We start from the raw sequence: 14,309 nt of genomic DNA, 5'->3' as shown, positions 1-14,309 counted from the left end.
GGAACGTTCACCAAGACAGACCGTAGCCTGGCTCCGAAACAAACCTTTTTAAGTTTAAAGGAACTGAAACCATATCAGACACGCTCTCTGACCGTAACAGAATCAGACTAGAAATCAGTGACAGACACAAGACAATCTTCAGCCCTTCATTTTTAAAGAGGCTGAAGTGGGAGCTCGTGGAGCAGGGCCCAGCAGGCACGGGAGGCCTGGAGGGCCACGGTTCTGCCTCTGCCGCTGCCGCCCCCTGGTCCCGATCCACAGGGACCGCCGGTGGCCGGCAACTCCGGGGCTACCTGTGAGCCACACGCTGTTCCGGCTTGCACCTGCGTGCTGACCACCACTGCCAGCTGCTGGGTTATGGAAACGCGGTGTGTAAAGCGCAGCCGACTTCAGCAGGCCTCTGCCGGCAGACCCGGAAAGGGCATCCGGGTCTCCTTCCCTTAACTCGACAGGACTTCCCTGTCCCAACTACATCTCTGCATATTCTTGGGAACCGTAACCAACCCCAAATTCCCATCTCTGGGGAATCCTAACACACTCTGCGGCCTCAAAGCGGCCATCAGGAAGACAAAGCGCACTCGATTTCCTAACACGTTCTGGAATTCCCCGAGACGACAACGTGTGGAGGTTAACAGATACCTGGTCAAACAGATAGACCGTGACATCATCAAAAAACGTCACCGCCTTCTTTTCTTTCTTCCAGTCGTCCGGCAGCTGGTCGATGGCGACAGCGGCCGCAGGTTTCAACAGGCTGCGCAGATGCCTCCCGTCCTCGTTGCTGAGGATCACGGGCACCGGGTGCTCGGTCTCGTCCTCCGACTCGGAGCTCAGGCTGTGCAGGTGAAACGCCCGCAGGTCTTCGTCCGAGTCGTCGCTGTTTTCGTCCTCCTCGTCGGCATCCATGCCGTCCTCGGAGAGGTCCAGCATGCCCGACACTCCAAGTTTCCCCAGGTACTTCCCTTCGACGTCCGGCTCCTTCAGCTTGGGGCCCTCGGCGTGGCCGCACGACGACTTCTCCGCCGTCACGTCCGCCGTGCTGCCGGGGCACAGGGCGGAACTCGCAAAGGCAAGGAGCTCGTTGGTGTTGGTTCCGGTGGAAGCGAGCGTGCAGGGGCGCTCCTCTGGTGCCTCGAAGTCATCGCTGCTGCTCAGCTCGGAGTTCCCCAAACTCAAGGGACTGCCGGCCTCGTCTTCGGGCGGCGGCGTCTGTTTGGAAACGTCAGGTGGTGCCGGTTCCGAAGTGTCTCTGGACGCCGGGGGACCGGAACTGTGCGAAGCAGGGAGACAGCTTCGGTCTGGCTCGCCGTGGCTGGTTTCCAGGCAACTGTCCTTGGCGCCAGGACTCTGCTCCGGCACGACCGGCTCAGGCAGCGGCTGGTCCGTTACCACCACCAAGGCCGAGGCCGAGGGTCCCGGGACGCCCTCGCACTTCTTGTCCGGCTCAGAGTCATTATCTGAGAAGTAGGCGGAGTCTCGGTACGAGCTCTGAGAGCCAGGCGCGGAAGTCTGCGAGGCCACTTCCGTACCCCTGTGGCCGTCGGCTGCGTCTGAGATGACGATGACCGGGTTGGGGGGCAGGGTGCCACGGCTGCCGTCGCCCGCCGCGGCCGCCTCCGCGGCCGAGGCGCTGTCGGGGGCGGGGTGCAGGGTCCATTCAGGGGACTCCAAGTTCTCCGTCTCGTAGCCACTGTCTGCAGGCTTATCGGGGGGCACGAGTTTCTGAGGAGTGTGAGAGCCTAAGGATCCCAATAAAACGTCACGGACATCCACCGAATCCAGAGAGTCCGGGGTCTCCACAGACTGTTCCGAAGTCGGAATGGGTGTTGACAAGCTGTCTTCTAAGAGGCTGTCTTGACTGGTCGAGTCTGAGGACAGGGCGGACACCAGGCCCCCCTCCTTGGCAGCCGCTTTACAATGCAGCTCACTCGGAGCGTCCGCACCTTCCGAGCTCTTCTCCAGCACACGGTCAGCGTGTCGGTCTTCTGAGAGCGGCTGATTCGGGAAGTTCCGTCTCAGTTCTGGAACACTGCTTCCTATACTCACCTCATTGGCAAAAATGTCATCAGTAAGAACCGGGTCGCTTCTGGTCAGTGTCAAGGCCTCTTCGCTTTGGCGGGTCAGGTCCCGGGACGGGTCACCAACACCGTGTGCTCTGGCAGCCGCTGCGGGAGTTTCTACCGTGATGGTCACAGGGTCCGGGTTCGTTGCTTGGCAGAGACGGTCTTCGTGGCTACGGACATCCGAGCATGTGGGTTCTCCCTGCTTCGGGGACGTATCTGGAGGTAAGCGGGGAGATGTTCCTTCTGTCTCCAGCGAGGTAGGAGGTACCCGCGCTTCTGGGGAAGACTGTGACGAGGTGTTCAAAGTGCTGTCCTTGAACACGACACCTGCATCCTGACCCTTGGCGCTGAGGCTTTCCTGCAGCGAAGGAAAGCCTGGTTTGTTCTCGGCAAACTTCACTTCGGTACCTAAAGAGTTCCTATGTGGAGTTTCTAATATCGTTTCGGTGAAGCCAGCGTTTTTAAGTTCTGTTTGAAGATCATTTAGATGTTCTTTGTCAGACAGTGAGTCTTTTAGTAGGTTTTTCTCTTGAAGAAACAAAAAGTTTGCTGACAGCTCTTGAACGTTCAGTGGATCAAAATTATCTTGGTGCATGAGGGTTTCTGATAAGCAAGGAGGCTCGCCGTCAAAAAGCTTACGGGGCTTATCTTTCTCAAAGTGGCACGTTACAACAGACTCTCTGGAGTCGTCCGGGCTTGAACCGAAAGCGGTCGGCTTCAAGTCGGTTTGAACTCCATTTAGTTCCATCAAGTCAAATATCTTTTGGTGACTGGGCAGATCCTCTGATTTGTCAAGATCACTAAATATACTGTTGAAAGGGCTCTCAGGGCCCCTGGGGACCTGTACGTCCTCGGGTACGCTGGAATCTTTGGGGTCTGCACCGCTTTGGAAGAAATCCTCATCTGTACTGGACTCCTCTAATTCAAGGTTCCGGAGTGTCAGGAATTGGGGCGCCTCCTCGTGTATCCTTTCCAGGTTATCCATTTCAGTTGTGAGCAGCGCGGGTGGGTAATCAAGCTCCAAGTTGCTGCCGCCTTTTTCTTCCAACTGGATGTAATAGTCGCTTCCGACAGAAAGGTTGTGGGCATCAAACACAGGGACCACTCCGGGGGCCCCACGGGGCACATCCTGGCCACTGTCATCTTGTTTCCCCGGCCCGGGGTCTGAAAGTGAACTCTCAAAAACTTCAACCGGAAAGAAGATGCTCGTGTAGGACAAGGCTTCGTCCGGGGGGCCCCGACTGCGCTCGTCAAAGTGGTCGTGCTTGGCTGCCTCCCAGACATACTCAAAGCTCAGGCCCTGGCTGGTCTCGGTCACGGTGAGGACTTCCTCCACCTCACGACCCAGCCGGTCCCTGGCGAAGTGGTCGAGGATTGGGAATGCGGCATTACTTGAAGTGTCTCTGCTGTTTGTATTCGGTTTAAGAGCATTCCACTGCTGCTCAAAGTCGACTTCTGAGTCCCTTTGGCTTTGCATCCGCAGGTAGGTGAGCAACCTGTGCACGTCCTCGGCCGCTGGTCTCTTGTCCGGGGACAGCCAGCAGAACTGCAAAACTTCATACCTGGGCAACGATTCAGAGGTGATTAATGGAATGATGGTAAAACTGCTTTAAAACAAGAAAGGACTTCACGAGGACTCCCAAGCCAACTCGCACCTCAAAAGTTTCTATGCTATAATCACTGTCAGCCACATGAAGGATCTCGGTTCACGGTGGAATACATTGTGGCGCAAGAGGAAATGAAGAAACATAAACGTTGGGCCTACTAATTTTGTGTGTTCCCGGGACATGTCCCAGTATCAGTGTTTGTCATTTTCCTTCTGGTGTCTACCCAGTGACTTATCCCCTGAATTTAGAAACAGTTTTAACATGATCTCCTCTTTAAAAAATCGCCACAGGTGGTCTATGTAGTAAAGAATGCACTTGTCTTACGTTTTTTAGATTTACTCGTTTTATTTTGCAAGAATTCTCAGAGACAAATGCAGTAGTGACTAATCTCTAACTCCTCCCCGCAATGAAAAGTAACACTACACTCTTACGTAGCACATGGTCTCCTTAGATCATAAAAGGGGCTGAAAGCAGAGGGAAACAGTAGAAAATGAAGTCCAAAGAAGAGAGCAAGCGGGAGCTGGGTCTTCGAAGGGATGGCTGAATAGAGCCAACCTCCCACGACATAGCCACGAACAAAAGGGAAGACAAAGGCAACTTCAAAGTGTTAACTGTAGGCAGTATGTGTCAAGTTATTCCGGGTGAGACAGTTCGAGCGGTGTGGGAGCTGAGCACTGCCTCAGTGCATGGGGTTGCCTCGCTTCACGGGCAGTGCCTGCTGGGCAGGCAGTGGTGTAGACAGAGGCTTAGAAAGAGGTGAACGTGATCCTGAATGGAAGCGGAGTAAGAACTGGTCTGAAGACTCGTAAGAAGTAAATTTGTTTTGCAAATGTCAATATGCACTATGCAAATTAGCTTCTGCCGCCAATTTAAATATTATCCTTCCTGTGCTCTTTTCTCACATATTAGGTATCACTTACAAAAATAGCCTCATTTTTTTTTTTTTAAGTTTATTTATTTTTGAGAGAGACAGAGCATGAACGGGGGAGAGGCAGAGAGAGAGGGAGACACAGAATCCAAACCAGGCTCCAGGCTCTAAGCTGGCAGCACAGAACCTGACGTGGGGCTCAAACTCACGTGTGAGATCATGACCTGAGCTGAAGTTGGACGCTCAACCAACTGACTGAGCCACCCAGGCGCCTGCAAAATAGCTTCATTTTAAAACAATTCCACAATAGGAAACTCCCTAATGTTGACTTTTCTAATTGGTTCAGACTTCACATTTTTTCTTATTGCACAGAATACATAAACTCCCACCTGTTGTACACTTTTTCCAAAACTAACATTACATTTTTAAAATATATGTTAATTCTAAAATCAGTTGTGGGGCGCCTGGGTGGCTCAGTCGGTTGAGCGTCCGACTTTGGCTCAGGTCACGATCTCACAGCTCGTGAGTTCAAGCCCCACGTCGGGCTCTGTGCTGACAGCTCGGAGCCTGGAGCCTGCTTCGGATTCCGTGCCTCCCTCTCTCTCTGCCCCAACCCACTCACATTCTATCTCTGTCTCTCTCAAAAATAAATAAACATTAAAAAAAAAAAATTAAAGTCAGTTGTGAATGATACACAAATCTTGGCTTTTCACAACATTTATCGTTTAAAAACAGGGAATAAATATACTGGGGCGCCTGGGTGGGTCGGTAGGTTGAAGAGTCCGACTCTTCTTTTGGCTCAGGTCACAATCCCAAGGTCGTGGGATCCGGCCCTGTGTCAGGCTCCTTGATGAGAGCCTGCTTAAGATTCATATTCTCTGTCCCTCCCCTCCCCTGGGCCCCTTCCTCCACTGGTGCTCCCCACCCCCTCTAAGATAATCAATCAATCAATCAATCAATCAATCAAAATGGGGAGTATACAACTAACACCCACAGACAGAGGATTTCCTTAGCTTCTGAAGACAACAAAAAAGTAGAGTTACCCACCATCTGTCAGAATAAGGCTGCTCCAGCTGGGGCTTAGGGAGTTTTGTGTCTCTCTCTCGAATGACCTGATTGAGAACATCTAAGTTGGAGAGGTTGGAATAAGGCTGAGCAGCATTATCAAAGAGCTCCCAAAGTGTCACACCTAGGGACCTGTGGAAAAAAGGAAACAGTCATTTCCTCCTCCCTTTAGATGTCAAATTTTTAACACCCACATTTTTATTAGTGACTTTAAGAATAAGGTGTGTACTGAAAAGGTTATTAAAGATAGCCCTTTAACGTGATTTTTTAAAAAAGGCACCTTCAATACAATGAGGTCAAGTATGCCTCCTCACATTTGCTACAGAGTACTCTAGAAGCTTTGGCCAACGCAGAAAGAAAAACTTAAACAAGGAACGGGCGTAATTATAGATAAGAGCTAGTGTGACTGTCCACTTTGAAACTCAAGAAATTTTTTGGCACATCTTTAGAACGATGTAAGAGTTCAGTAAAACGGTGAGATACGAGAGGAACATCCTGAGGCAGACAAAGAAATCCCGCTCGCGACAGTCGTAAACAGGTGGGTTTGGTTGCTGTTTCGGAGGGGCTTCTTCCCGTCATCCCTCCAGCTACCTGTGGGCCACCTGCCAGAGCCTCTCCGTGCCTCCAGGCCCACGGCTGTTACCACAGGCAGAAGGGAATGCCCCCTCCTGGGACCCATCCCCCTCCCTCACACCAAGTCCTCTGTCACCACGGTCACAGCCTCTGCGGCTCAGCCAGAGGGACTCTTACTCTCCACCTCCTCTAAGCAGTCTCTGCGTCTCCACCTGGGTCGTACGGCATCTCCTGGCCACTGCAATGGCTCCCAAGCCTGGCTGACTATCTGTGTCATCTGGGAACCCCCCACCCCAAGGACTCTCACGTGATAATGTAGGTGTGGCCTAGGAAACTGCATTTAAAGGGGCGCCTGGGTGGCTCGGTCGGTTAAGCAGTTAAGCGTCTGACTTCGGCTCAGGTCACGATCTCGTGGTTCGTCAGTTCGAGCCCCACATCGGGCTCGGCGCTGACAGTGCAGAGCCTGCTTGGGATCCTCTCTCTTTCTCTCTCTCTCCCTCTCTCTCTGTCCTTTCCCCCACTCACGATTTCTCTTTCTCTCAAAATAAAAAAATAAGCTTAAAAAAAAAAAAAAAGTTCCCTAGTGATTCTGACATCCAGCCAGGTCTGGGTGTGGATGGTTTACATGACCTGGGATCGAGGCCTCCAGGTGTTTGTTTGAATAATAAACCGCATTAAATAAATACGTATATTATCTGATACTGTACAGTACAACGTAACTTATGAGTTAATTTACGTTAACTTCACAAATCAGTGAAAGAAAGCACATTCAGAATCTAAGCTGAGAGATCACTTCTGTCAGAGGAAACAAAATAGACCCAAATCTCCCAACTCAATTCAAGAAGGAGAACACACCTTCTCGCCGGCACAGACCTGCCAGAGGCAGAGGGTCGTTCTGGATACAAAACAAGTTTAAGACGCTATCGATGACTTTAGGGAGTCTACAATTTAAGTGAGGAAAATAAGAAATTCGCTGCCACACCTGGTGTGAGCTTGGGCACATGACCCTACCCGTCGCAACTCTCCAAATGCCTGCTCTAAAACTCCCTCTCTCGAGAAGGCCCGTTCCCAAACCAAAGCCCTCGCCGGCCCCCGGCTCACCCTGTTCAGGAAGCATGACGCGTGGGCTTTCTCGACTCCCCACCCCCCACCTCTAACGTCTCCGGTCTCCCTTTCTCATCTCCTCACACAGGCCACAGAGAAGAGCCGTGTCCCCTCATCAAGGTCCGTCCCTGCCCCGGGGCTCTCTGTGCTACGCTGTGCAGTCTCCTGCAGGACAGCCGCCGTCAGTCACGGCCCCTCACCCCCAGCTGCGGAATTCTTTACCTTGAACTGGCCCTTGCCTCCTCGAGTACCACTGGCCTCCTCCTTCTGGGGAGAAAGGAGGGGTCTTACCCGCTCTTCCAGCAAAACTCTCTGAGAGAGGTCCCTCCCGTCCCCCGCGGCACAGGGCAGCGCGGCCCCTGCCGCAGGCTGATGTCGGCAATGCTGCCCGCCCTACCGCTAGACTTGTCACGGTGTCAGAAACCAGGGGTGGGCTCTGTGTCCAGGAGCACAGGCTAAGCTCTCAGGTTAAACACCCTGCTAGGAATAGTAAAAATTTGGACAAAACATTAAAATTATCTTTTTAAAGGCATCACAGATGAGATAAGATAGCATGGAATTACCAGGAAAAACCCTAGAACTTGAAGAGCTAAGGAGAATACTAAAACCACCTCTGAGGGGCCGCTGGGTGGATCAGTCAGTTGAGCGCCTGACCCTTGATTTTGGCTCAGGTCATGATCTCATGGTTTGTGGGATTGAGCCCCACACGCCAGGCTCCAAGCTGTCAGCAGTTGGTATTCTCTCCCCCTCTCGCTGTCCCTCCCCCCACCAAAATAAATAAATAAACTTGAAAAAAAAAAATAGAGGGGCACTTGGGTGGCTCAGTCTGTTAAGTGTCTGACTTCGGCTCAGGTCATGATCTCACGGTTCATGAGTTTGAGCCCTGCATTGGACTCAGTGCTGACAGCTCGGAGCCTGGAGCCTGCTTCGGATTCTGTGTCTCCCTCTCTCTCTGTTCCTCCCTTGCTCTGTCTCTGTCTCTGTCTCTCTCAAAAATAAACAAACATTTCAAAAACAATAGAACCACCTTTGAGCTGGTGCATTTGCTGAATCACAGAACTTGGGCTTTTGTGGTCTTGGTTTACAAGGCTCAAAGGGGATGGTGGGGGTGGTGAACAGGCCAAAGCCCTGGGTCTGTCCTAAGTAAGGGGAATCACAGACAGACCTCCTCACCATAAAAATAAGCCTGCCCGCACCCCCTCCAGGAGCCTGAAAGGCAAGCTGACTTGGCACTGAGGGGCTCTGAGTAAGTGTTTGCGTGTGTGTGTGTGTGAGAGAGAGAGAGAGAGAGAGAGAGAGAGAGAGAGAGAAAGGGACTGTGTGTGTGTGTGTGTGTGTGTGTAAGGGGGGGTTGGCCCCTAACAAGCTGTAACCACAGAGCTGCCCCTTGATTGGATCTGCAGCCCAAATTCACATCACCTGAGTGGTCAAAAAAACCTCAAGCTGAATATGTAAAGCACAGTCCCCTTACACGGCAGGACAACCCTGGTATCCGACACACATAAGTAAGCGTAGATCCTCTCGGGAGGAATGCTGCTCAATTCTCGGTTTCTGAGATCCTCACCCCAAGGCAATGAGGCAGCATCAAGAACCAGCAAGATCAAATCCACAAAGACTTCAGATACTGGAATCACCTGACACAGATCACAACCCAATTGTTAAGAACACTGGGACAGGTTTTAAAAAATCCAGTCGACTTCCTCCAACTGAAAAGTCAATAGCTGAACCATAGAACTTAGTAGACAGATTTAACAGAAGAACAGACACACTTGAAGAGAGAGTTTTAGAGAGAGAGAGAATTAGTGGCTGGAGCACAGGTCTCGAAAATTATCTAGAGCGTGGCACAGAGAGTCAGAGAGACAGAGTGTAAAAAGGAAGAGATTAAGAGACAGAAGGCCGAGCAGGAAGGCAAAAAACACACGTCTAATTAGACTTCCCAAAGGACAGAAATGGAGCAGAGGCAGTACTTGAAGGGTAAGGGCTGAGAACACCATCAAACTACAGATTTGAAAAAGCCAAATAAATCCCAAGCAGAAAAACATAAGAAATCCACACCCATACACATCAGAGTGAAACTACAAAAACAGAAGACAGAGAGAAGAGTTTAACAGCAGCCAGAGAGCAAAAGTCACATTACCTTCAAAGGGCTTAGGGAGACTTACAGCTGACTTCTCAATAGCAACAATGGAAGCCAGAAGACAGTAGAATGATCTCTTCAATATGCTGAGAGAAAGTAACTGTCATCAAGTAAAAATATATTTCAAAAACGAGGACAAAATAAAGGTATGTTCAGACGCACAAAAACCCGAGGGTCTGTTACCAGCAAGCAGGCCCTCACTACGGGAAATTCTGAAGGACGTACTTCAGACAAAGGGCGAATGATCCCAGATGGAATGTCTGAGATTTAAAAGAAAAAAAGAAAAGAAAAGAGAACTTAGAGCAAAGGGGTTTGATTACATGGATCAACCTAAACAAAAAACTGCTAAAAAACAAAACAAAACAAAAAAACCCCAAAACCAAAAACCAAAAAACCAAAAAAATAATAAGAACAACGTGTTGTGAGGGTAAAAGAAAAAAAAAAAACCCAGCAATTACGTATTGTGTGCGTGCGTGTGCATACACGCGTGTGGGGGGGAGGTGTATAATTAAACCAAGTTAAAGTATGTTAAAGTATCCTGAGGGCCTTGCAACGTTCAGAGAGAGAGGGCCAAGACATGAACTGATACATTAGACTACAGTAAGTGGAATACACGTTATAACTTCTAGGGTAACTTTTAATAAAAGTACAGGACTAGAGTATACAGCTCCCAAACTAACAGGAAAAAGGAGTTAAAAAAGATCAATCCAGATGAAGGCAGGAAGAGGAAAAGAAAATAGAAAAGGCAGGATAACAGTACAAAAAAAATGTATACACAAATTAAGAAAGCTGTAACAGAAATTGTTAGTCAAGGACGTAAACGCATTTCTTTATCAACTTCCATTAAACTGATCTCCTACAAATCACAGTATTACATAATGGTCCAAACTTCTGTTTTTTCGTTCACTGCAGTCAATATTTAAAACCTCTATTATACTGTAGGCCCTACAGTCGACACAGAAAACAGACCTGGTTCCTACATTTATGGACCTTATTACTGTTGAACGGGTAAGAGAAAAGTTAATGATATCACAGTTGTGATAATTGCTAGGACGTCGATAAACTGTCTTTTTCACACCATCAGGCACTCCTGTGTTCCTACATCTTATTCAACTATTTCTCCTTAAGCACTCAAGGAGAAAGAAGTTAAGTCTTGGCTACACAAAAGTCGAACAGAATGGCAAATCAGTACATACCAGATATTACTATACTTCGTTTGATCTGCAGTTAGTAGTCTGTCTTGAAAGCTGGTTACTAGCTCTGGAGCAGTCCATCGCAGAGGGAAAATTTTTTTATCATCTGTTTCAATATAATCCTCCTGTTTTATTAGAAAACATACAGGATTTTTAATTCTATTATGTTTTTTAGCGAAGTCAATGATTTAATACCAGGTCATTCTCAGAAAACAAATACTCAACCCAAAAGACACATGAGACAAAGAAGTGGGCGTCAAGAGAGATTTTCTGGGCAGGAGGTGGGTGAGGTTTTTCTCTGAAGCCTCCTGGGCTCCATGAGCTGCTTTCTGAGCCATGAACGCTCGCCCAGCCATGAACCTTCCTTCCTGGAAAAGGAAGGTATGCCACGTCGGATGCACAGAACACAGACTCTGAGCAAAACATCTTTTAAAACATGCTGGGCCTTATGCCCCAAGTAGGGCAGCAGTGCCTACGTTACCGAATAAAAGCACAGACTCGAGAATGACACAGACTGGGTTGTAAGTCCAGGCTCAACCGTTCACCTGCTGGCTATCTATCTGACCCTGGGCAGCCAACAAATACGCTAATAAGCCTTTTTCTTTATCTGTTAAGTGGGGATCATACAATTCCCACCTCCCTCTACGGTGAGGATTAAATGAGATAATGCCCGCAATTACTTCATGGTGCCTGGTAGACAGCAAGGGCTCAAGACACTAGAGGTACCGTGTAGACAAATAACCAACTTATATTTGCATAATGTACTTCAGTTACAAAATACTATGAAAATATGACCCCGGGGCCCTCACAAGAACCCCGTAAGAAAGAACAGACACGACCCTCGTGTCACTGCTGCTGGCGTGGAGCCAGGACAGTCACATTCTTTGCCGCACGTCACACTACCTCATGCAGTTGGGCTACACAAAAACAAGTGAAAACCTCAACTACCTCTTATCTTCTTTGGGGATACAGTTATGGCAGAGTTTAAAAATCGAAACTTCTAAGCTTACTCAATTTGGGCCAAAACTCTACTGGAGAAATACTGATATGACATGCACGGTATTATTTTTTGATACAGGTGGTCATGAATTATTGCCCATTGGTTCATGCTAAAATTTATTATGCACCATCAAATTACATCAATTACACAGTGTAAAAGTCTTTTTACACAAAGCCTTTGGAAAGCGGTCACAAAACCTCAGCACAGAGCCACTCATCTCGACAAACTGCTCGTCAGAAGCCAACACTACCGTTAAAATGAACAAACCGCTCTCCAGAAAGGCAACGTAGCCAAGATCTTACCCTCCTTTGATGAACAGGGTGGCATTTGTGATATGACCACCTCGGGACTATGAAATCAAATCAGCTTCAGGAGAGAATCTTTAAACCTTGGCTTACCTTGTACCTGCTGAGTCCTATCCCATAATCTCCCACTTTCACATTTAGATCCGAGGTAAGGAAACAATTCCGCAGGGCTAAATCACTGAAAACAGAAAGAGGGATGTGAGCATGAGGACAACGGGAACCCGCAAACAGCACAATGTGACCTCAGATTTGCTACAAAGCAGAGTGGTGTGCTGGGCTCCCTGGCTCCATAACGTTTTAGATTCTTTTTTAACGGGAAAGGGATTATATGTCACGTTCTTTGTTACTTAAGTCCCTGGTGACGATCAGATTGTTTTACAAATAACTGCTAAGGTTAAACGCTGACCACATCTTTACCTTGTGCCGTGTCAATACCAGATCAATGGCTCATTTCCCAGTGTTTTAAGAGTGACCAAGAATTCTAAAATACTAAATTGTCTGAAGAGTTTTTTACAGTAACTTGTATTACTTGAGTAACAGTCTAGTGGTAGTCTGTTTATTAGGAGTATAGATGAATAAAGTTACAGCCTCAAGCACCTAAAATTAATCTACATTATTAAAAATGTTTGTTTTTTAACTTTTCCTTCTCAAAGACATGTGAGCATTCTAAGGAGGCCCTTTCCAAATTACTTCTCGCAAACCTCACGTCTCCACAGGTAGGTAAAGAACACATTTTCAGGACTTGCTTAAAACAGTTCATTTGTATCGTTTATTTAAGAACATGTTAATTCTCAAAAACATACCCACTGAAAAGTAAAAACTGCTTTTTCGGAAGGAACTCTCCATACAGACAACAGAGTCAACACTTCGGATTTTGGTATAAGCCCTTTATCATCTTTTAATCTTTTTATCTTTTTAATCATCATTCGGCATAGGAATTAAAAAGTCCACTAAGTCAAGACAGAAAAGCATACTGAATTTAGTGTCAAATCACAAAGTTATCAAAAACTGGCTTTCTGCGGTCCAAAACTCCACATGTCTGTCTTCCTCTGATCGTAGAAGACAATCCTATAGTGATTACATTCTTATCTTCAAAGATTTCACTCTTCAAAGCTTCCACGTGGGGAACAGGACGCTAATGAGGCTGGTGACGGCAGCACGGATTCAGGCACACCTCAGTGGCTGTTATTTGCAAAGCACTCACTCCACACGGGCACTTCTCTGAGCTCCAGCCACGTATTAACACATATACTCTTCACGACGAACCTCTGAGGCGGATGCTATCATGCTCCTTATTTACAGATGAGGAAGCGGGCCTAGGAGCAAAGGAACTCCACTAGGGTGGCAGAGCCAGCGAGAGGCCGTCCCCACCAGTAACTGCCAGCGACAACACGTCAGGCCAGCAAGCAGAGGGCTGTTTCATGCGTACGGCTGGTCCTCGATGAACAGGTGCGGACTGAGACTTCCAACGGGTTATGTTCAACTCTTCTCTACGCTGTGTTTGCTAGTGGTAATTTTCAGTGTCCATTCAGAAGCTTTCAGGCCTGTGGTGTCTGGGAACAACAGAAAAACTCCCAATCTTTTTTTTTTTTTTTTTTTTTTTTTAGTATTTATTTATTTTGAAGGTGAGAGAGCGCGCGCACATGCGTGGGTGAGGGGCAGAGAGAGAGAGGAGATAGAGAATCCCAAGTGGGCTCCGTGTTGTCAGCACAGAGTCTGACGCAGGGCTCGATCCCATGAACTGTGAGATCATGACCTGAGCCAAAATCAAAAGGTGGACATTTAATCGACTGGGCTACCCAGGTGCTCCAAGAAACTTCCCATCTTGTTTTTCAATGTTCATTTGTTTTTGAGAGAGAGAGAGAGAGAGAGAGAGAGAGAGAGAGAGAGAGAGAGACAGGCACAGAGAGAGGGAGACCGAGGGTCTGAAGTGGGCTATGAGCTGACAGCAGAGAACCTGACACAGGGCTTGAACTCACAAAGGTCGAGGTCGAGAGATCACGACCTGAGCTGAAGTTGGGCATCCAACCGACTGAGCCACCCAGGTGCCCCAAAACTTCCAATCTTAAGAAGAAAACTAGTCTCCTTGTTTGGAACGAAGGAGGCAGGAGGGAGGAAGAATCAATACACCATTCGAGAGCAGGGAAGCGGACACACTTCCAGGCAGGTGGCACCGTGCGCGGGACTGGCAGCCGCAACAGGACAGGGCCGCGGGTTCCGCCAGCAGAGGTTCGGTGTCGAGCACCCCTGACGGGCATTTCCGCAGTCTCCGTTGACAGATCCTTCTTAACCTTCCCCACGTCCCCCTCCTCGGGCCGGAGTTAAAAGCTGGGTGCCTCATTCCACCGGGGCCCCGCGCGTGCCGCCTGACGCTGGCGGGGGCACCTGCAGAGGCCT

General features: G+C 48.7%; 1 protein-coding gene across 3 annotated transcripts in view; it reads right to left on the bottom strand.

Annotated features, from left to right (window-relative positions):
* The window catches only part of LMTK2 (lemur tyrosine kinase 2), a 78,222-nt gene that overhangs the window by 5,276 nt on the left and 58,637 nt on the right, over positions 1-14,309 (bottom strand). For all 3 annotated transcript variants that reach the window (XM_042922952.1, XM_042922954.1, XM_042922955.1), the window contains exons 8-11: positions 12,006-12,090; positions 10,611-10,732; positions 5,583-5,732; positions 640-3,622 (exon numbers count right to left, since the gene is read on the bottom strand). In XM_042922952.1, coding sequence (XP_042778886.1) covers positions 640-3,622; positions 5,583-5,732; positions 10,611-10,732; positions 12,006-12,090 — 3,340 coding nt within the window. The remainder of the gene's footprint in view (positions 1-639; positions 3,623-5,582; positions 5,733-10,610; positions 10,733-12,005; positions 12,091-14,309) is intronic.

Source organism: Panthera leo, chromosome E3, assembly GCF_018350215.1.
Source record: "Panthera leo isolate Ple1 chromosome E3, P.leo_Ple1_pat1.1, whole genome shotgun sequence".
Taxonomy (NCBI): Eukaryota; Metazoa; Chordata; class Mammalia; order Carnivora; family Felidae; genus Panthera; species Panthera leo.
Note: the sequence above shows the minus strand (reverse complement) of the source record. Positions and strands in the feature narration are given on the sequence as shown.